Here is a 22,002-nt window from a genome sequence, read left to right on the forward strand (position 1 = left end):
GGATCTCCAGCACGCGAAAAACATCCCAGCTCTTTTCTGGTGTAATCATTTCCTCTTCTGCTATGACCAGTGCCTTTCAGAGTCATAGAATCATGCAATTTAGGTTGTGACGGACGTTTAAGGTCATCAAGGCTAACCATTAACCCAGCACTGTCAAGGCCACCACTAAACCACATCCTTCAACACCACATCACTCTGTCTTTAAAATACATCCAGGGATGGCAACTTCACCATTTCCCTGGGCAGCCTATTCCAGTGTTTGACAGGATGAGGGGACTCATGTTAAACTCTCACTGTGGGAATAGAGGAGAAGAAACTCATGTTTTTTACATGCTTTCTGGATCACCCATGACTGGTCATTATTGAAAATAAGATGCTGGTTTAGATGATCCCTTGATGTCTTTCATGGCAGCCGATTTTGTACTCTCCTAATGACATACTTTCAATCACAGAGCCTATTCACTTTGGCATTATTTCAGATTTACCTTGAATGAGTAGCTTCCTCCATGAAAAACCTCTGTGATGTGTTGTGAAAATGTCCATTGACCATTATTCCTTAGGAGATATGTTTAGACTTTGAAATGACTCCTTGTATTACTACAACACTCACAAAGCATGTGATAAGATGCATAGAAAATGTTTCACATAATGTCTGAGCAAGCAAGCCTACAACACTAGCAGCAATTTCTGAGTAGCCAGGAGATATCTGAAGCCTAACATTAATTCTCCTGCTGGCTTTTGTTAGCATTCAGAAAGCCAAATGGAAAATGATCATTCTGCTTCATAGCAGGATTTCTAGTCATTGAAGTATATCTTTTTTCTGCCTTGGAAGGAAAATGAAATATTTCAAAGTTCTCAGAAAAAAAAATAGGCACTAGAAAAAGTGTTTGGAACACTGAAAAAAAAAATAGAAAGGAAGTGTTTTGATCTTCCTGAAGCAAAAGAAAAATTGTGCTAGGAAAAAATGTTCTGGTAACCCAGAAGTCCTAGAGGCTTTGGAGGTATTGGCTCAGCACAGTGCCTCTGTGCTGGTATCTTCAGCCCTCCTAATACACCTGGTTTCCTCTGTGTCCCACCTCCAGGAGAGTGGATTCCTGGGAATATGACCATAAGTTCATTCGTTTCCATGGGACCTAGGGGCTCAGAGTTCTGGATCCAGGAAAATCTAATAGATGAGAGACAACATCCATCATACCTGGCTTTAACCATACAAAACTTAGACATCTCATTTGAACTGCAGTCCATGGAGTGCAATAAGCTCTCCCCATGGGTAATTCAGACCAAGAAAATTGTAACACTCTTTGCTGCCATTTTAACAGTCTTCCATCAAGGGTCAGGTTTATCTCACACAACACTCCATAATTGTGAGGCAATTAATTTGACATTTCTGAGAGTTTGGTTCAGGTTTTACTTTTTTCCCATCACTGCGACAATCTGGGTGAAAAGTGTGTCTGGCAGTGGGTCTGCTACCCTGTTACCTGCAGAGAGGGGCTAGAAATGAAATTTTATTTAGGCTTTCTTCCTTCTTCCTCCTCTCCCTGCCTCCCTCCCTCCCCCTCTCTCTTCTTGTTGTAAATCTGCACCTGGTGTGGCTACAGCAAGAGATCTCAAACGAGGGATGAAATCCACAACTGGCATGCACCACCACCATTTGTTTTCCACGGTGGCATCATGCCAGTTTTACTCCAGCTACAGATCTGACCTCTCTAGGGGGGTTCTTTGTAAGAAGAAAATTGAAGAATCCCAATAAATATGCCTAAACTTCCTCAGACATGCACAAAACAGCAAGCACAAATCCCTTGCTGCAATTTTAGAAAAAAAAAATTATTTACATTTTCTATGCAAATAAAGGAGAGATCCAGAAAAGCAACTGAAATTTGAAGTAGCCTTTGTGATTTGGAAGCTGATGGCATATGCTAAGAGCATTGCCTTTGGACTTCAGTTGCCACTGCTGGCTCCCTGTACCTCCACAGAGAACATTTTTAAAGGCCAACACCATTTAAATAAGAAAAGGGGAAGCAGCAGCTTGTCTGCTCAGGGTATAAGAAATGAGCTAAAGTATTTTTTTTTTTTTTTTTTTTTTTTTGACTACTCAAATCTGAACATATTAAAATACCTCATGCATCTCTAGCAGCTTTCTTAAAGCACCAACACAGATCTAAGCAGTGGTTAAACAGTGTTATAGGACTAACCCATCATGGAACACTGCAATGGTGAAGAAAATATGTGCAATTGGCTTAAAAGAGAGGTTACTGCAAAAATCGTTCTTTCAATCAGTAGTATACCCTGACACAGAAAGATATTGTTGAAGATAAAATAGTTTAACTTCCCATGCACACCTAGCAAGAGAAAGATACGATTTCAGGCTCATTTAAAACTCATTTTTGGTCCCTGAAATCATCCTGAACATGTTGCAAGAAGAACAGACTGTCCAGTCATTTTACACATACATAGGAATAAGACAGTGAGGTAGCAGACAGATTTAATTCTCTCCCCAGAAATTCAAGAATTCTCTACCAGTGGGTGACAAGATCCCACTCAGAACATAAAGACGAATTTGTTTTTCTGAAATAGCAGCATTACAGTCCCCCACAGGTTGCATCTGGGAAGAAGGAAAGAATAAGATTCCATGAAAGGAACAATTTTAGTCCAAATTTTGCCCCAGTTTATTGAGAGATATTTGTTAAAACAGTATGAAGTCAAGTTTGGACCAAACAGTAACATTAAAAAATGTATCACTGGCTACCTTTAGGCTACAAATAAACTTGACAAGTCTTTTAAGGATCCCTAGTGCTGAGAAAGTTCAGAATGAGTTTGCACATGAAAGGTGTATTCATGAGAGAGTGCAGACAGAGCAGTCCAGGAAATCAGTACACCCACAGAGATCCAAAGGGAATCTAGTAGGTACTGCTGTAGAAAGCTGGGGCTGAGTTTTTCAAGCTTGTCTTGCGTGCTTTCTGAACAAGGGAGCAACTGCAAGCAGACCTTTTATTTGCTCAACAGCTTAGGAGCTTTTTCGCTTCTCAGGTTTTTTGGGTTTTTTTTTGCGGGTGGTGGTCACAGCTGTTGTGTCAGCAGTTTTCTCCACAAAGTTGTTGTTTCCAGCACTCACCAGCTCTGCCCTTGTGTCCTCCTCCTTTTCAGGTGGAAGCACGCCTCCTGGCATAACTGCACCAGCTGTGCCTAGCATCCCATCTCCAATTGGGGTGAATGGTTTCACTGGCCTCCCGCCGCAGGCTAATGGGCAGCCAGCCGCTGAAGCCGTGTTTGCTAATGGCATTCACCCTTACCCAGGTAAGCCAGACTAATCCTGTGCCCACAACCTGTTGCCTCAGTCCTAGGGATACTGTCCACACCCACAGGCTTTGCCCAACAAAAGCCCGTGGCATAGGTTCAGAAGGGTTACACCCCACACCACCAGGGCTCATTATTGCATTGGTGTATTGTGTCTTATGCAGCTACAGTGTTAAACGGTTCAATCTGGATGATAAACATCAAGGGCATGTTGGAGGTGGAAAAACTGTGTATGGAATATTTGAGTGCTCATCTGCTGGATAGCGTGTCTGGTGAACGCAGTCAGGACAACCAGCATGTTTTGCTTCAGCTGAAAATTGACCTGACTCCCGCGCAGTCCATGCTGGCAGATCCCCTCGCAGTACTCCCAAGGGTCTTGCTTCTGGTTAGCCTTGAAGGAGCTGTGCTAAGCCTGTTTGCACCTAGCACTGGTATCTCCTGCTGGAATTCCCCTGCAGCCAGATGGCTCTGGGAGGAAGATCCAAAGGTCCACGTGCCCGCTGACCCAACCGGCTCCCTGTGTGCAGGGAGCAGGTGTTGACCTCCGAAATGCCTGCTGCACACAAATCCTGCTGCCTCACCAGGCCTGGGGAGTGAAGCTGCATTAATATAACCTCTGAGTGGGCTCAGGGTCACCCTGTGGTGGCACGCTGCAGGAGAACTGCTGCTGGGATTCACACTGTGCCTAGCTGGAAGATGCCAGCACTACAGAAGTGATTTTGCAAGCACTGGCAATCAGAGATGGATGAGGGAGGTTAAAGGATCCATACCTGCCCCTATACCTGTATTTACAAATATACATACAGTCTAAATCTGTAATTACCAATTACCATTCCTTAATGTGCCCTTACATTTTTTCAGCATCCTCAAGACTTGAGATAGCTCTCTCCTCCAATACACTTCCTCTAGAAAGTCATTTTATACCATTCCTGTACACATACTAATGGTAACAATCATAGCAATAAAAAAACTAAGTAAATGTTACTAATTGATCCTAATCACCAGCTGGCAAAGGAATATTTTACCCTGGGGAACTGATAAATTGATCTAGTCTGTTAGGAAATCAAATACTGAGTTTAATGTTCCGCCTAAAAGCCCCAAAAACTCTAAGAAAAAATAATTAGTTCAATCTTAGCCAGTTCTGAAAACTCAGAAGATTCATAGTCATAGGGGAATTTATGAGCTACAAGGAAAAATACCATATAGTATAGAAATACCAAAGTCTTACCTAGGTGTTGACAAATGATTATCCTCCTCCCAACAAACACTTTGCAAACATGGACTTTGAGTTCAAGTCTAATCAGAATTAAAATCAAGGCACTTACTGTACTCAAAATTAGGCATGTATATATGTGTTGTAGCGGCATAAGGACAGGGGAGATTTTGGAGTCATCAGAAAACTGCAGAGAGCCCTTAGAATGTTCCGTGAGCTCAACCACAACACTGAGAAAGCATTCTGTCTTTAAGGTTGTATAAACATGGCCATCTGTTCTTCTGTCCATTTATTTCAGTTTGCCTGTTTGCCAGTCAATCATTTTCTGTTTATTCATCCACTTCTGTGTATGTCTGTCCTTTTTTCTGGTTTATTTAGATCCTTTTAGCCAATTTCAATGATCCATTACTGTGGGTACAGAGAAAAGATGTTCTTTCTAGGTGAATCTTAATGGCTTGAGCTTTTGTTAAGACCCCCAGCTATCCCCATAATTAAAGAATACCTCAGTTAGGTATTTCATCCATGGATATATAAATGCCAATGGCCTTAATCTGATTCTCTCTGAGTTTCGGAGAGACTTGCTCAGGCAGCAATTCCCAGTAAGTCCCTGCACAAACACCAACAGGCTGACACACAGAAAGGTGTCATCCTGCCCCTCTTTGCTGCAGGCAAAGAGACTCCCTTCTGCCAGTAGAGCTGACATCCAAACAGTCTGAGCTGTGTAAAGTTTGGATTTATCTCAGGGTAACTTCAGCAACATATTTGTCTTTCTCATTGCTCAGTTTTCCCCATAATGTGGTGACACCTTAAGTTGTACCAGAGGTGTAAAGGGAACAGTGCCAGGTCAAGCACCCACCTCTCATTATGGTTTTGTCTGTCCCTGAAATGCTGAAAGCAAGTCACATAGCTTACATCACGCGTTTGCTCCATCTAATTGTGTTCCTTCTCATGAGCATTTATGCACTCTCCAAACTTCTCCTCCTTGCCACAGGCTTTATTCAGTCCTGGAGCTTAGCAGCATGAAAAATAAAAGGATTAGACATTTATATGGGTAATGAGAACATCCACGGCCATATTAGACTGGATAAAAATGTAGATAGGACACAAAACTTCATGTTTTATGATATAAGCCAGCCACTAATTGCTTGGGGTTAGAAAGAAAATTTCATCACTGGGCAGCTTGTTCCATCATTATGGGATTTTTCTCACTCTCCTCTATTGCATCTCTTACTGCCCTGTGGTTCTGCATGGCTCTGTCCCTAAATGCAAGGGTAAAAATAAAATATTACAGCTGAGCAGGCAATTGCACTAACACTATAGAGAAGGGAAGATCATGACAGTCCCCTTCCAAAGCCAGCATCTTCCAAACAGCTTTTTTTTATGGTGTATCTCTCATTCTGAAAGTGGCTAAGACTGCTGCTGTATTATGTACATAATCATAGTCTTGCTATGATTATGACTTGCCATATATTGCTTAAATCCTGAATATTGCTTTCAGATACTCCTTCATACTCCACAAAAAAAACCCTCAAATGTGGGTTCACATCATTATAGCCTGTAGCAGAATATTCTTTGTTGCCTGAAAATAGCAAAACAGGACAATGTACATCTCTAGAGGCATGACATCCATATCACTCAGACCCTAATAAATTCCATTAATTGTGCAGTTTGTCTACCTGTTCACCTTTCTGACCAGCCATATTATTTTTGATGCTGCATCCAATGGACTCCAGAATACCACAGTCTTTATGAAAACAAGAACATATTACATAATTGTATTTAGTCTATAACTCCACTCTTTTTGCTTCTGTCTTCCCCTGTGCTCTTTTTTCAAGATTCCCTTTGACTGGAGAAGGGATGTACATGGTGTCACTTCAGTCAGATTACCAAACCATCCATGCCTTTGTGGCAAGTGGATGAAACTTTGAACATCCCTACTCGCCAGGGCTTTGATCACGGCCCCTGTCCCTGCAGGAATTAGCTTTCTCTGTTAATCTGGTCAGGCTATGGATCCATGCCATGGTACTAAAAAACCATTCCTAGCAGTCACAACCTTTGCAAGCCAGGGTATCACCTTCTCCAAGAACATAATGCCTCAGTGCACTTTTTGCCACAGAGTGAATAACAAGGCAATAAGTATTCCCCCTTCCACTAGTCTGAGCCCCTTTGGAGATTTGACCTTTTTGTGTATTAATTCCTGCCCTTTAATCTTTCAGTTTGCAGAGCTATTGAACATGGCAATGTGTCACAATATATAGTGGGGACAAAGAGCATAATCTGTTGTGCCATGATCTTGTGAGTCACTTTGCAGCAGCACAAGAGCGTTTGCCATTTCCACATTAGTCACAGTAGCAGGGATTGCACTCTTCTGCCAAAGCTTCTTAGCCACCCAGAGCCTCTCTTGTAACCATGTGTGATGTACAGTAACAGTAGACACCATCTGCACTGGCTTCTGCTGTGTCTCACATCATCAGAATTCTGCTCTCTGCTAACAGGTCCTGCCCTGCTGAATTACATTGTGAGGGACTAGACAAAATTCTCACTCAAAGATAAAGCCTCTTTGGTAAGAGAAAGGGGATGTAGAGATGAGAAAATCAGGAGACCAAGGGTAGCAAATGAGAGAGAAGGGACTGTCTGTCCAAGAATCAGTGAAATTAGAGAACTGGCAGAAGGAACAAAGCAGAGCTCCCAGAAAATTGAAGGCTGCTCCATAATCTCCTGTCCACTGATGTGCCCAGAAAGAAGTGGAAATAGTGGAAATACACCACATAGCATCTCACACCCCTTTACTGCTCCTGGGCCAAAGGATGTCCAACTTGACCAGAGCCAGGGATGGCCCAGCAGTTTGGCAGCTTTGTGGGGCCTTAGATGGGGAATGCTTTAATGAATGCTGAGTTCTTCAGCTTCCTCACAAGGGGAAGCAGAGGGGCAGACACTGTTCTCTTCTCTGGTGACCAGTAACAGAACCTGAGGGAATGGCCTGAATTTGTGTCAGAGGAGATTAAATTTGGATATCAGCAAAAGGTTCTCTATCCAGAGGATGGCTGGGCACTGGAACAGGCTCCCTAAGAATATTGTGCTAGCACCAAGCCTGACAAGTTCAAGAAGCATTTGGACAATGCTCTCAGGCACATGATTTGACTCTTGGGGATCCCCTGTGCAGGATTTTGATGATCCTTATGGATCCCTCCCTAATCAGGGTATTCCATGATTCTGATTAAGTGCATTTGGTCTGGAATTAGGTTGCTGAGGAAAAAAAAAAAAAAAACTAAGTCCCCTCAGTTCTTTGTAATCCATTAAAAGTGTGTCACCTCATTTATTGTTTTCAGGCACACAGTGGTTCTGTTTCTGACTGCTCACCACATCCAGGTCTGGCTCTATCATTCCACTTTGCAGACCCAGCACAAGTTTCTCCACCACCACCCCCCTTTAGCACACAGTACATCTGGGCTAGCAAAACAGCAATCTCCACTTCATACCCTGTTCAGGGTCCAGCCCTCTCAGGTGAGGACTAGCTGTCTGTACAAATGGGCAGTCAAGCTTTTATGCCCACATTTTTCCAAGTCACCCCTGAGACAGTCAGTAAGGTGTGCCTCACAGGGGAATTCCTGTTCTGTAGCAGCTCATGACTTTGTAATGAACAAAGATCATCAATTCATTTTCCTTGGTTCAACAAAGAGGTATCAGGAACCAATTTCACCCACTGCCAGCAGAGACAGCATTCAGACTCCATCTCTATTTATTATCATTACCCAGGTTAATTTTGCAGCTTGTCATTTAACAGTGCTGCTGATGGACAGTGAGTCCAGTGCCAGTCCTGACCTCAGCAGGCACCAACCAGTGACACTGGGCAAGAGCAGGGCTTCACTAGTGCAGGGAGAGGAAAAGACTGGCTTCCCACACCTCAATATCCACCCTGATATTTCAGGCCTGAAAGGTGTTAGACAAGAAGAGTTTAGAGAGGAGGTGAATTGGGAGAAGAGATAAAGAGTGACCTGCCTGCACCTGTAGAAGGTCCAGGATGAAAACCAAACCCTACAGCATTTGGTCTAGGCATACACTATGGCCTAGAAATGTGCCTGGCCCAGCTACTCTGAGGCAAAGTTCCTCACAACAGGAAATCTCTGGCTCTGTATTGTTTCTCCGCCCTAAATCTCCAGGTGAGAGCTTTCCTGTTCATATTTTGTATCAGCAGTTCCTAAACTGAAACAGTGAGCACCTGAGACATCATAATGACTAGGAAGCATTTATTTGACCCATTTGTAACAATCTGCCATGTGCCATAAACCATGTTTTACTGGTAAAATAAACAAGTGAAGGAATGCACTCATTAAAAATATAATAAAAAGTTGCCATCTTCAATTGTGGTCTAAACCACTTTAATGATGCCACGTACTTCCAATGACCGTGCTGCAGCTGTAATGAATGTGGTTGTTTAAGGCAGTTGTGTGAGCCTTTCCAGAGCAAAAGTGTTTTCTCCTTTGATCTGGAAGAAGGTGCAAACACAAATCAGACTCCGTGCTGATGTCTTCAGTAGCATCTATGTGAGTTAAGACCTTGAGCCTAATTTTTAAAGATGACTTAAACTAATCTCTCCCAAAATATAAACTTTAGAGTGCCTTAAGAGCTTTAAAAACCTGACACTGACTTCTGAGATTACAGCCTTTGGCAAAGAGAGGGAAGTCTGGTCCTGGCTTTCCTGTTGAGTGTTTGTCACCTTGACTAGCTATGTCCACCTGTCTTCCTTTTTGATTCACCTGTGTCTTTCCTGCTTTGTTATCTGGAAGCTCTTCATTGCCAGACATGTCTCCTGTCATGTTTTCACTCAGCATCTGTCTCAAAAGGAATCCGATTAGGGCTGGGGCTTGGAGGTGGGACTGTTAAAAAAAATATAAAGATAATCCTGGATTCCATTACTGAAGTATATTAATTTTATAGAAGGTCCATGTGTCGTTCCAAATGAGCATATACAATAGCTGGGGATGCCACCAAAAGGACTTTTTCCTACTAACAGGGTGAAGCAGAGGGCATAAAACCCCTGGATTTCTCTGCTCTTTTGATGTGTAGGGGAAGAGACAGAGGGACAGCACGTCTTTAACTGAGTGGTGTCCACCCTTAAATGGCAAAATGAGACTATAAAACACAGGATCAGCCTCTGTTTTCTGCCAGATCAGCACATTCTTTCTGTTATTGCAGTTATTGTTGTGTCTGAATACCTAATTAATTACAACAGTAAGCGCTGGCTTCTTTAATCACAGCATCAGCTGTCCTAATCAATCTTAATAATATGGAATCTGTACTATGGCACCCATGAATTTTAATCTACATAAATTTCTTAAGACCTCTCGCAAGCTTGTTGTACGAAATGATATAATTATGGATATAGATTAGGGCTGTAGAGAGTGATTTAAATTGGATTTAAGGAGAAGGTGAATAGAGCCCTCCCACTCGGTTATTTATTTATTTTAATCCTGGCCTTCACATAGGTTTTTTTTTCCTATCATTATGTTATTTACCCCCCCACACTGACTGAACAGCACTGTCTCTCTTTGATTGCCCTCCTCCCCCATCCACCTTCCCAAAGGGGATCGTGGTCAAGCTGCAGCTCCTGAGAGAGAACACCTCCAGGACAGTGCGAGGAATGAATAGGTGGGGCAGAGCACAAAGCTGAGGATCCAGCTCATAACACGCTGTTCCAGACCTATCTAGGAAGTGTCTGTGCAAAACAGAGTGGAATAGATGGAACTGAGCATGGCAGTCGTGGAACGCGCAGATAATCAGAAGCAAGGAGCGGAGAGAATATCACATAGGAGTAAGTTCACTCCTTCCACCAAAGTGAAATCACAGAGCATCTGAGGAGCCAAAAATGTGCCAAGCTCTGCTTTTGTCTTTCAGGAGCACTGGACTCCTCTGGTTTCAGAGAGCAGACCACTTTGACTTTCTCTTACCTGAGCTGGGACAAGGAGGCTGTCCCATAGTCCACTGATGGCATTTGAAGTCCTCTTTTGCTGGCTCAGGCTGTAACTATCATACTTCTTCCTCGCCAGCCCACTCACTTCTATGCAGATCCTCCTGAATACACCCCTGAATACCACAGTAGACTCCAGCCCTCTGTCCCCTACAACCATTTTCACTTGGAGCACCCATATAGCAGCTTGTCTTGGACAGACACTGGAGTCAGGCTAGTGACACCTCAGGAAGGATTCTTTATAGAATATCACTTCAACCAATTTTATTTATTTTTAACAACGTGCTTCATTCTGCTACCTCCATGTATTCATTCTCTGACAAAAGCTAAATGTCAGGCCCAACACTAACAGAAAGCCCCTTTAAAAAGTTGGATTTCAATCTAGAGATATATCAGGAGTAAGAAAGTTTCCTGGTGTTAATTTTAAAGCACTTGTATTTCATGCTGACTTGGGAAATCATCCTCAGTTTTTGGCATCAGGAAGAGGATTTGGAAAGTGACATTAACGGATCTACTTTCTTTGAAGGACTTGGGAGTTATTTCTTGACTTCTGCCTAATGAATAAGTGCTGCCTTCGTTAAATTTATATTTATGGCCATATAGTAGGTCATTGGCTTGTTTTATGTCTCCAGGTTTATGGAAGGTTATCTGCCATGGTCACCTTGTGGCATCTTGGCCAGGACTGTCTTGCAAAGAGACAATTGTATCTGAGCAGGATTTTTCCCATGGAGATATGGAAATGATCAAATTAATATAGAGGAGATGTCCAGGGATAAGGCTCTTGCCCTGAGCTGCCAAATGAAGTTACTATTAGCACCTGTTTTCACGGTACACCTTTAGTTTGCCCTGGCAAGGCCAGATCCTGGAAAGCAGCAAGGCCACAGGGACTTCAGTGGGGCTGATTGATTGATAGTTCTCCTCTGGCCTCTCAGGAGCCTCTCTGCTTTTTTTTCCTCCCCACCAGCTGATCCCCAGCATTTACATTGCAACAACTTTAATCTCGGAAATGTCTGTGTTTTGGACACAACACCTCCGTGGGTCTGGCCACAAGGAAATCTGTTTCAGATGTTCTCCCTAGGCACAGTTGCACAGAGTCAGCACATCCAAGGTCTTTGGATGACGATACAATTTAGAGATATACTGGTGCTGGTCCAAAAGCTGCTGTAAGGTGCTCTGTGATATCCATGTCTCTCATCTACATCTCTTATCAGCCCTTGTACACCTACTTACTTGTGAGCCACTGTGGGCTTGCACCCTGGCACAGACAGCACACTCAGAGGAGCTGAGGCGTTTTCCTCAGTCCTGTATGTTTGTGTTCAACTAATATTTTCAGTATCAAAGGAGACTGGTAAGCTGGATGGGGAGAAAGGGTGACTGAGGCAGGTTAACTCTCCCACTAATGATCTATGTGAAGGCCATGAAGTTATGTGTAGCTTATGGAGGAACAAAGCAACCCTAGCTGATGGTCTCCTTGTGCTGAGATACAGAAAATACTCATAACTTCCAATCTGAATTTTAGCAAGTGGTGGGTTACAGCCACACCTAACCCCTGTGGTAGGTTGACTCTGAATTGTGAGCACCTCATATAACCAAGCCCTTGATGAACTCCTCAGAGGTGATTAATATGTAAGAGGGCTGCCACTTTACAGAACACAGCATGGCCACAACTTCCTCAAATGTCTAATCTCTGTCTTGAGATTCCTGGATCAATACCAGGAATGGCTTCATCCATGCTACAGCTGGGAGCAGAGGGAGCTATGGCCTTCGCTAGGTCTGATTCACCTGGCAGGGTGAGCAGCAGCATGAAGATGTGCTCATGGCTGCCCAGGATGCCTTGGCTTCCTGCAAGGGTGTCCAGCCAGCCCTGGAGCCTGTGTCCCTGCCTATTCATAGGCTGTGTTGGCCAGCATGGACATGTCCACCATGCTGAAGTCACATCTTCATTTGCTGAGTAAACACAGTCTTCAAGCTAAGGAAAGCGAGTCCTTCAGTGAGAGAAGTCATCACTTTTAAGAGGTGTCAAGTTAAATTCCTGCTGGTTGTGACTCACCACAACTTTGGCTTTTCCCAAATGGCCAAGGCAGGGTATGAACCTACAAGTAAAACAGAGCCACAAGGCAGGATCTGCTGCCCCCCCAGAAGTGCTTTCAGCTCTCCTTTCAAGAGCATCCAGGGATGGTCAGGTCATTTAGGGCCCCGTGTGTTAGAACAGATACTTAGAATATTTTTTTCCCATGAGGAAGGGATTCTCAGGTTGGAGAAAAGCTAACTGTAACCTTCCCAGTGGCTTGCATGTGCTGTGAGCCAAGACAAAACCCCATGCATGACCTGGGTCACAAGGCAGCCTCACGAGAAACACTCAGTTAGATATTACCCTTGGTGGCAAGTCATAAATACTCGGGAAAATAATGAACTCTGAAAGCTCTAGTGTGGAAGGCAGAAAGGCTTCATTTCATGGCCTGTTATCCCAAACACTTTAAATAAATTATTTACTCAGCTCTAATATTTAACCGTAAAAGTGGGGGATTCTCAGCATATATTTCCTAAGCAGAATACCTTAGTTCTGATGGTCAAAGTATGGTTCCAAAGGCAGGTGAGATATCCACAGGTGGGATAAGCAAAGCAGCTCTGCAGTGAGCCAGATGGTCATGTCCAGGAGATAGACTCAGCTATAGCTGGAAGGTCAGGAAACTCCCACATGTGCCAGGATAAGGCAGGGAATAAAGGAAAGGACCACAGGACAGGTCCTTCTTAGTGAGTTCTCTTGTATCAATGAAGTGCCAGCCATTGCTAATTATCAGCAAGTCAGGGGGCAGAACAATTTGTCCAAATCAGCCTCATCTGGGGAGGAAGGAAATACTGTAATAGCATTTCCTGAGCAGCAGAGACAATTTCTTCTTATGTGCAATGAAAGAAGCACAGTTGCCTTTGGGGCAGAGATGGGAGATCCTTTCCTTAACTGCAATCTGTAAAACCATAGTTTAAAAAAGATTTGTTTCTCTCAGAAACGTTCCCTCACCTTTCTCAGGAGATATCTTCTACCTGACAGGACTTGAAAGGTCTAAGTTATTATGATCCGTTCTCCTAAAGGGGTGAGGGAACTGATGTATAACTCAACTTTTCATAGCTGTTCAGTTTTCTTGTGGAGCAATATGACCAGTATTCTGTTTTATGAGGAAAACAGTTTTAAGCAGAGGTTAAAAAGAATGGACTTTAGTTGGTTTCTTCTTCAAGAAGAAAGTGGTATGTAAAAAAAAAATAAAAAATTGTGTTTTCCAAACATTACCTCCATTATTTTCCTGGAACAACTACTCTTTAAAAATGTCGTATAGAATCTCTAGTCTGCCTGCCACTGACCTACCACAGGTTTTAACATATTCTCCACACATTGTTTTGTAAAAAAATGAAAATCCTTACAGTGAGACAGTGCTTTCCCATTTCACATACACATGTGTTGAGGGACTTGCCAAAAGTCAGCCAGGAAACCATTCCAAGCTAAGACTGCAATCCCACTTATTTCTTCCTATGACTACCCCAACCTCAAAGTCTACATGATCCAGTCATATCCATAATGAACAGGAGCTTCCAAGCCTTAGCCAGCTAATTGGGTTTGCCACCTCAAATTTGGTCGTTTCACCATTCCTCCTTGTATTTTGGGAGAAAAGTGTAAGACCTTGCAAGTTTCCATCATGACCAATGGTGATCTTTAAAGTTAAGTTTCAAGCTGGTATTTCTATTTGTAAGAAAACACTTTATCCGTGTTCCTTGGGTATGTAATACTCACGTATGACAACCTCCCCCACACTTTGCCATACAGTCAGTGTCTTTCCTTGGATAGGTGTATGGCACCAGATTTCCTTCCAAGAGGCCCCCACCTTTGCATCCTCCAAGCCTTGCCTCCAGCCACACCTCTGTGCGGGTAAGAAGGAAAAAAGGTGGGATGGATGTGGGAAAGTGGCAGTTCCCTAAGGGATCATCCTACAAGGAATAGGTTGGAGGGACTGCATAAATGTAGAACTGTGCAGTCCCAATAAATACAAATTAAACTCATTAGCAGAAGTGAAATATTAGGGCCAAGGTGACATTTGGACTGGAGGTTTAGCCAAGCTTTGCTTTAAATTTTTTATTGATGCAGATAAAGAGCTTATCTAACACATTTCTTTTTTCTCCCTATCAACCAAAGGAGAAAAAGAAAAAAAAATTCTTAACTAGCTTTGGTTGTATTTGAGCAAGACTTCAAAGTTTCACAAAAATAAACAGTTTTAGTGGGGAGGAATGCACACTTGTAAAGAGAGAAAATACACTTTGAAGCCAGCAAGAGACTGCATGCCTTATGCAGAGATTCACAGCATCCTCCCTGGAGCAGACAAGTGGTGTCCCCCTCCCCTCCATGCAGCTTCTTCTCTCTCACTGGGGGCTGCCTGGCAGCAACACAGTCCTTCGAAGGGATGTGGGGATGACAGGAGCCATTGCTTTGTTCTCTTCTCCTTCCTCCTGCTATGCCCCTGTTGTTTTCTGCTCTGATTGAAAGTTTCATGTGACTGTAGCTGTCACTGAGATCTGAGTTTGCACAGCACCTAGCACAGTGTTAGTCCTGGCTTAAGATGAGGGTTCTTTGGGGTTGATTAGTGCCAAAAATCTGCATGATCACTGCAGATCCATAATTTAAGCTTGGGAAATGAGGAGAGAGGTTTGTTTGTCCTCTGCTCCAAGGTCTCACAGGGTGATGGCTGGGGGACAGAACCCTCTTAGCCATCCTGGGGGGTTCTCTGCATTCCTGTCCATAGGGCAAGTGAGCTGCTCCTCTTCAACCCTCAGCCCCTGGGTCTGTCTGTTTCATAACACATATTGATGATAAAAGATAAGGGGAGAGTGCCTGTCATGTTTTAACCCCTTAATTCCTTGTCTCTCTTGTGTCTCCACAGCACAGAGCCCCACTGCAGCAGACCCCTTGCAGCAAGCCTACGCTGGAGTGCAGCAGTACGCAGGTCGTTAGTATTAACACTTTCTCCCAATAAACCTTTCTCTTCTCTAAAGCCATTACACTCTGAACACACCTCAGGGGGCTGAGGGAAGGGAGGTTTTTACTGGCACAGGGACAGGCTGGGGGCCACAGACTCCCTGATTCAACTTGCACAAACATCAAGACATCCAGGGTGTTCTCTCCCAAAGGAGGTAATCTCCATGGAAAGGCTCCCACTGACCTGCACCCCAGGAAAGCTTCATCAATAGAACTGAGTCTGGTCTGCCTTAGCACAGTGCCCAAGGGCAAAATCATGCCACTGCTTTGGAGGCCGCTTTCTAAAGCAGGTCTCCTGAGTGCTGCAGCAAAGAGGGAAGATGGGCAGCCAGACCCTGCAGAGCCACTGCTGCCAGTGCTGGGCAGGAGATGGAATGCCTGCACACACCCGTTTTTTTAGGGTGTGTCTACTGGCCATGCCCCGCTTAGTCAGTCTGAGCCTTGCTTAAGAGCTACCCAGACATCCTCCTGCTTCCCAGCAGATTTCACCAGAGCTCCCCACGGTTCAGCCTCCACTCGAGCTGCCCTGTATGCTGAACAGCTCCTTTGCAGTTGATGGACTGACACCAGCCAAAGTGACCTGGTGCAGACCACGACCCTGCCGTGTTCAGCCTCCCCTCACGAGGTGTCCATGGCCAGCGTTGCAAGGAAGCTGCCACCCCAAAGTCATTATTTCCTGTGGTAACTGGAGCAATCATGGGTTCCTGCTGAGGAATGGCTATTATCTTGTGTCAGCGCTGTATCTGGAAACTTAATTTAATTCTCCATGTAGGGCTTCATTTGCCGGTGTTTTAGTTATTGTCATTTATTGCTTGTGAGGTTTGATAGATGGGAAGCAACTCAACCCTTTGAGCTGTTAATTAACCCCTCTGCACACACATGGCCCCTATCCTCTTCTCTCTGGTCTTGCAAGCGACCCATACTCTGTATTTTTAGCAGCAAGGCACATCATCTACCATCTGTGGTAGTGAATGGCTCCCCTTGTTTGCTTGGTGGGGGAGCTGAGATGGGGAAAATTGTTTAATTGCTGCTCACTGTTTCCACTGTGTTTGTGTGAGAGAGAGGAAGACTCTACGGGCATGAAAGAAAATGTATATCTGAGAGTGTATGTGCAACTGTGCCTATACAGCCTGTGGGCACATGAGGAAAACACACGTGTGAACTGTTTTTATGAGCATGGGAGTTAATCAGGGTGCCAGAGGTGAGGTGGGGGAAAGGTGTGCACGTGCTCTGTGGGTGGCTGTCAGCGTGGGCACCTCTGCGCTGAGCTCGCGGGTGAACGTGTTCCTGTCGCCACGCAGAATGGTCGGACATCTCTGCTGGGAGTGGTCTTAGCAGAGCCCCCCTTTTACAATGCATGGCTGCCCAGGTGTTGCTGCTGATGGAGCTGGAGGGAGGGAGGGAGGATGCTTCAGGCGCTGTGGCACCTCCTGGAGCACAACCATAGCTCTTACACCACACCTCAGACTGCACGAGATGGCCCTTCACAGAGCAAAACACAGGGGCAGAGCCACGTCTGGCTTGGTCTGGTGGTTTGGAGTGAAAGCTCCTTGCTTCCCAGCACTGAAATCTGTCCTTTCTTTTTTTCCCTTTCTCTCCCCTTTAGCTGCTTATCCTGCTGCTTATGGCCAGATTAGCCAAGCATTCCCACAGCCACCTCCCATGATCCCACAGCAACAGAGAGAAGGTAAGTGAAAGTGATGTCCTCCTTTGTGACCCCAGCGAGCCATCCCCATCTCATTGGTTCCCCTCCTCGTGCACCTAGAGCATCCATTAAACACCCAATTGCTTTGAATGCCTGGTCCAATGAGTTTTTCTCCATTTCCATATGTGGCATGGCATCACTGTCACCAACAGTACTGTGGTGGACCGTCCATGTGGGGAACTGCTGATGAGGTCTCTTCAGTCCCCTGGGAGGAAAGCATGCTGGTGTGCATGGGACATGGAAAGACCAGCTAGCAACATAGCCATTAACGTCCAGTGAGGGCCTCTGTTTGAGACAAGAATGCAGATAAAAATGCAATTGCATTGGAATAAAGAGCTTTATGGGAAACAAAGCACTAGTGGCCCTTCATTAAAAGGCAGTAACATCATTTCAGACACCTGCTGTTTGGAGAACAAGGACTTGCTATTAAGAGCAGCTGATCTAGTCCTTTCAGCCTTTCAGCCTCCACTGATAATCTGGAAACATCAGTCAGACCTTGCAGAGCAAAATCCCTATATCAGGACGAGAAAAAACTTGTAGCTAAAGTTCCTATTTCTTTGCAATGTCTATGAGAGTTGCCTGGGTAATCTACTCCACAGGACTGGATGGCTTCACGGAAGACATGAAGAGTAAGGAGAGGTGAATCTACCATTTTTGCATGTAAATGCCTTGGGAGAAAACTGTTCCATGTAATATTTCTTTTACAGTCAGTGGGGAGCAGTGGAGTCCTCAGAGGCAACTTGAGTGGTTCCATTCCAGTTGTCCTCCAAGGAGAACTGCTCCCTTTTGTCAAGAAGGAGGAGTGTGCTTGCTTGAGTGAGACATTAAAGTCAGGTGCTCCAGCTTAGCAACTCTCATTTTAAATAGTTACATTTTAAATTTTATCCTCTATTAGATCACTAACTCAGACATAGTCTATATTATATGTGTTATTATATGTATGTAATTACATTTAATATTTTAATACAGTCTAAGAGTCAAAATGAAATGAATCTAGATTACACCATCAGACTAAAACATTCTGATGATCTAAAACTACTTTGGGGGAGAAATCTCATTTTGTAAGAAAATTAGAAATGTCGTCATTTCCATCTAATTTGGAATTAAATTTTTCCTATGTCAGAATTTCCTGGGGAACACAACTTCCAGCTCCTGATTAGCTCTAGTACATGTCCCTGCTGTGAGAACAGATGCACAGACCTATCGTATCATTACAGAGATGTTTCCCCCATGCTGAAGGACTTTGCTTTTTATTACTTACTGGGGCTAGATTAAGCACAGGACAAAATGGCGAGCAGATCATTGCTCAGCAAAGCGCTGCGCCAGGAACCACCAGAAGCAGGGGCAAGCTGTGGTGCACACTTTGAAGACCCTCTGCCTGTAGACCCCTGTGTTCACAAGGCATGGTGTGTCTCTGTGGGTTAGGAGTGAGTGTCACCCAGTGGACAAGCTGTCTCATAACTCTGCTCCTTGCTAAAAGCAGCTGGCATTGAGAATGAGGGTGGCTGGGGGACAGCCATGTGAGATGAACCACCAGTCCAGTGCAGGCTGCCATTCCCAGTGTTCCTCATTTTCCTGCAGTGCTGAGAGGCTCCGTCTTTCTCTGTTTCTTGCTAGAGGAATATTCTGTAAAGCACAACACTCCCCCTTAGCAGAGGGTCAGGACCTTTAAGCATCTCTAACCTTTAGCAGGAAAACACAGTGAGAGGGAACTCAATAATAACAATAACACTCAGTGCTGAGAAGGGTATTTTAGGTTTGCAAGGATGTGCACAAACATTGATTTGTTAGTGAACCAGCCCTACCACCACAATAACACCAGAGATCACATTATTAATGACAATTTCAGCTCTCCACTCCTGGATCCCAGTTGGATAACAAGCCCGGGGACGTTTTGCTGCTGCAATATTCCTGTAGAGATGAGTCATTATTGCCACATGAGCACTGAGGCTGCAGGCAGCTGACAGGGTGTATAGGGTGGAACTGATCCAAAACTACCAAAGCTTAAGATAAAATCTTGATTCAGGCCATGTCAACCACACAAAACTTGGAGGTAATTTTAAGTCTGTATTACTCATCTTGATGTAGTTTCTGAAACGAGGAAGTGCAACTCCTTGGTACAAGTTTGCAACTCCTATCTATGCTGTGCTCAAACATTCTGGGCAAGCAGGAGAGGCAATGAAATTCCATTCTCTGAGTGTTTGCTGTAGAGGTGAGGTGCGCAGCTTAATACAGTGCTGCAGCCTGGCTTCATACAACCTTGTGGGTTAGCCCAGTTTTAATTACTGTTGGAAAAACAAGCCTCATCATAGCCTTTCCTCATGACACTGTCTCCCAGTGCTGGGATGCAATAATGGGCTCCTGATGTCAGAACAGGTATATATTGAAGGTGGGCAGGCAGGGAGAGGCTGGGTCTGCAGCTCTCCCTGTGCTAAAAAACTGACAATGAGCTCAAGTGTGAGGAGCATGGGCAGAGCAATGGCTTGTCAAAGGCTCAGCCTAGGTTCAGCCCAGCCAAACCCACCATGTGGTTCTGTACCCCCTGTCACAGGTTTTTCCATTATCCAGGACAGTTTTTCTGTAATCTACAGAACATCCATATACTGTACAGTCCTTAAAGCTTTCCTTGCTTTTTTGTCCGAATCAAGGCTAACTGTTCTCCTTGTATATAAATGAACAGAAATGTATATATATATATATATCATAAAATGTATACATGTCATAAAACCAAGAGGCATGGCAGACATCAGTGTTGAAATGAAACTTCATTTTTTCTGACAATGTATCATGGGGGTTAGATTTCAAGCTACACTATAGCCTTTTTCAAAACAAAAGTAAAGCCTGTCGTAAATAATTTTATTGTTATATTCAGCCCTGAATTGCCAAGTATAGTCATCTCCAATAATCCATTAACTCTGTCCAAAACAAGAACTTTTTCTCCAAAAAGAGAGTTGTAGTCTTTATTAAGATTTTTTCCATACCAGCTGTGTTTTTTCTGTTGTTCCAGTATCCTGAGCAAGCCCCTCAGAACTCATTACATTCGTGCACTGAGAACTGACTAAGATCTTTAAAGAATTCTGAGATAAACAAATGGGATCATAAAATTGTTTGTGTAAGACCCTCTAGTTGCAACTACCTGTCATGGGCAGGGAGACATCTTCCACTGGATCAGGCTGCTCAGAGCTCCATCCTCCCTGGCCTCGAACACTATCAGGAATGGGGCATCCACAACTTCTCAGGGCAACCTGTTCCAGAACCTCACCACCTTCACAGTAATGAATTTCTTCCTTATGATCTTGTCTTTGGTTTCATAAAAATATACCTAAGTGTACAAGACAGCCATACACACAAACACACAGCCTTCTATGGAGTGCCCAAGTGACCTTGAATCAGGCAAAAACCTATCCAAAAAAAAGCTAGGAGGGCTGAAGAAGACAGATATTGTTTTGTGAGTTCTTTACCAAGGGCTCTGGCTGTGGCAGGTAACTTACAGACAGATTTAACAAAAAAATCACTTGTTAAATTCTAAAGGCAGTAATTTCATATGTGGGGGTGACAAAACAAAACAAAAATTATTTTTTTGGTTTTGATTTTTTTGCTGTTTGTTTTTTGGGGTTTGTTTGTTTTTTTTTTCTCAGAAACAAGTGAAGTTTTCAGCATTGAAAGTTAGGAAAAACCCCTCTGTAACTGGAAACAAAGTGAGTTCAGCCTTGAATGTCTGGGTCAGTAAGGGAAGCCACAGCACAGGTTTCCCAGGCACATTTTAGAGCGAAGCTGATCTACGAGAATGGTCCCTGCTCTTTCACACCCTCCTTTTGGTCTCTGAGTCACGTGAGGAAAAGTTGATTTCAAGGTGAACTAAGGGTTGTTCTCTCCTTGAGCCCAGGCTAAAGGTGGTGTAGCTAAAGTTGCGTGCCTCCTGGTCTGCCTTATGCCTTGGTAGGTGTTTCTCAGCACACACAGGCAGACTCCCTACTCATGCACAACACATCCAAGACCGCAGGAAATGCAGCTGGTATTTTTGAAAGAATTGGCCAGTTTTACAGTGCAAACTGCTGGCTCTGGTGATGTCAGTGGGAATTTTGCCACCGACTGCAGCAAAGCCAAGATTTTACCCATTTTATTATAATGTGGATCTCAAATCCCACAGCAGAAGTGCTCTGGGGCACGTTCAGATGAAGGAATGAATTTTTTTCCTGTTATTCTGGACTGCAGTCTGCTCCTGGGCAGAATTTTCTCAATTTTAACAGACACCTAAGGGGGTTAGTGTTTGTTTAACACTTTCAGACTGTTTCATATCTAGCTTATTATGCCAATAACTCTGTATTGTGTGGAAATGGATGGCAGCAAGGATTGGAAAAATTATAGTTGCCCAGTGAGAAGACTAAAGAAGAGGCAGACGGGAGGTGGGGGGAAACTGGAAAAGCTTGGCATGAAATAGGGGAGCCTGATTATGGGCCACTGAGGTTCAAAAGTAATTTGGCTAAGCAGATGACCGGGTGCCTAATTAGTTAATTATCCCACTATACCACTATCCCCCCCATTTGGAAGAAACCCTGTTACCATCCTCATGACCTTTAGGAAATGCACAAGATGCAAAGGATCAGCTGTTCCTTCATGACAGTCCTTTTAGCAAATTAGTGGGGAAAATTGTGCTTAGCAAATATTCATTAGGGCTTCATTTTCCATTAATCCAAAAGGAAATGTGGAGAGCCTGTGACTTCAATCATGCTGAGGCCCAGGAATTTTAATGAGCTTTAAATGGGCATCTGCCAGAATCCTGACTTCGCCGTACTTCTCTT

At 44.0% G+C, this 22,002-nt stretch overlaps 1 protein-coding gene across 47 annotated transcripts in view; it reads left to right on the plus strand.

The window, feature by feature from the left end:
• Nucleotides 1-22,002, plus strand: part of CELF4 (CUGBP Elav-like family member 4) — a 670,311-nt gene that overhangs the window by 625,244 nt on the left and 23,065 nt on the right. For 18 of the 47 annotated variants that reach the window (XM_041471699.1, XM_041471880.1, XM_041471775.1 and 15 more), the window contains 3 exons: nt 3,145-3,294; nt 15,401-15,466; nt 17,102-17,182. In XM_041471699.1, coding sequence (XP_041327633.1) covers nt 3,145-3,294; nt 15,401-15,466; nt 17,102-17,182 — 297 coding nt within the window. Of the gene's footprint in view, nt 1-3,144; nt 3,295-15,400; nt 15,467-15,782; nt 15,786-16,290; nt 16,296-17,101; nt 17,183-22,002 lie in introns of all 47 variants that reach the window. The other 29 variants (XM_041471988.1, XM_041471768.1, XM_041471925.1 and 26 more) reach the window with 4 other exon arrangements.

Source organism: Pyrgilauda ruficollis, unplaced genomic scaffold (assembly GCF_017590135.1).
Source record: "Pyrgilauda ruficollis isolate IOZ18807 unplaced genomic scaffold, ASM1759013v1 scaffold107, whole genome shotgun sequence".
Lineage (NCBI taxonomy): Eukaryota > Metazoa > Chordata > Aves > Passeriformes > Passeridae > Pyrgilauda > Pyrgilauda ruficollis.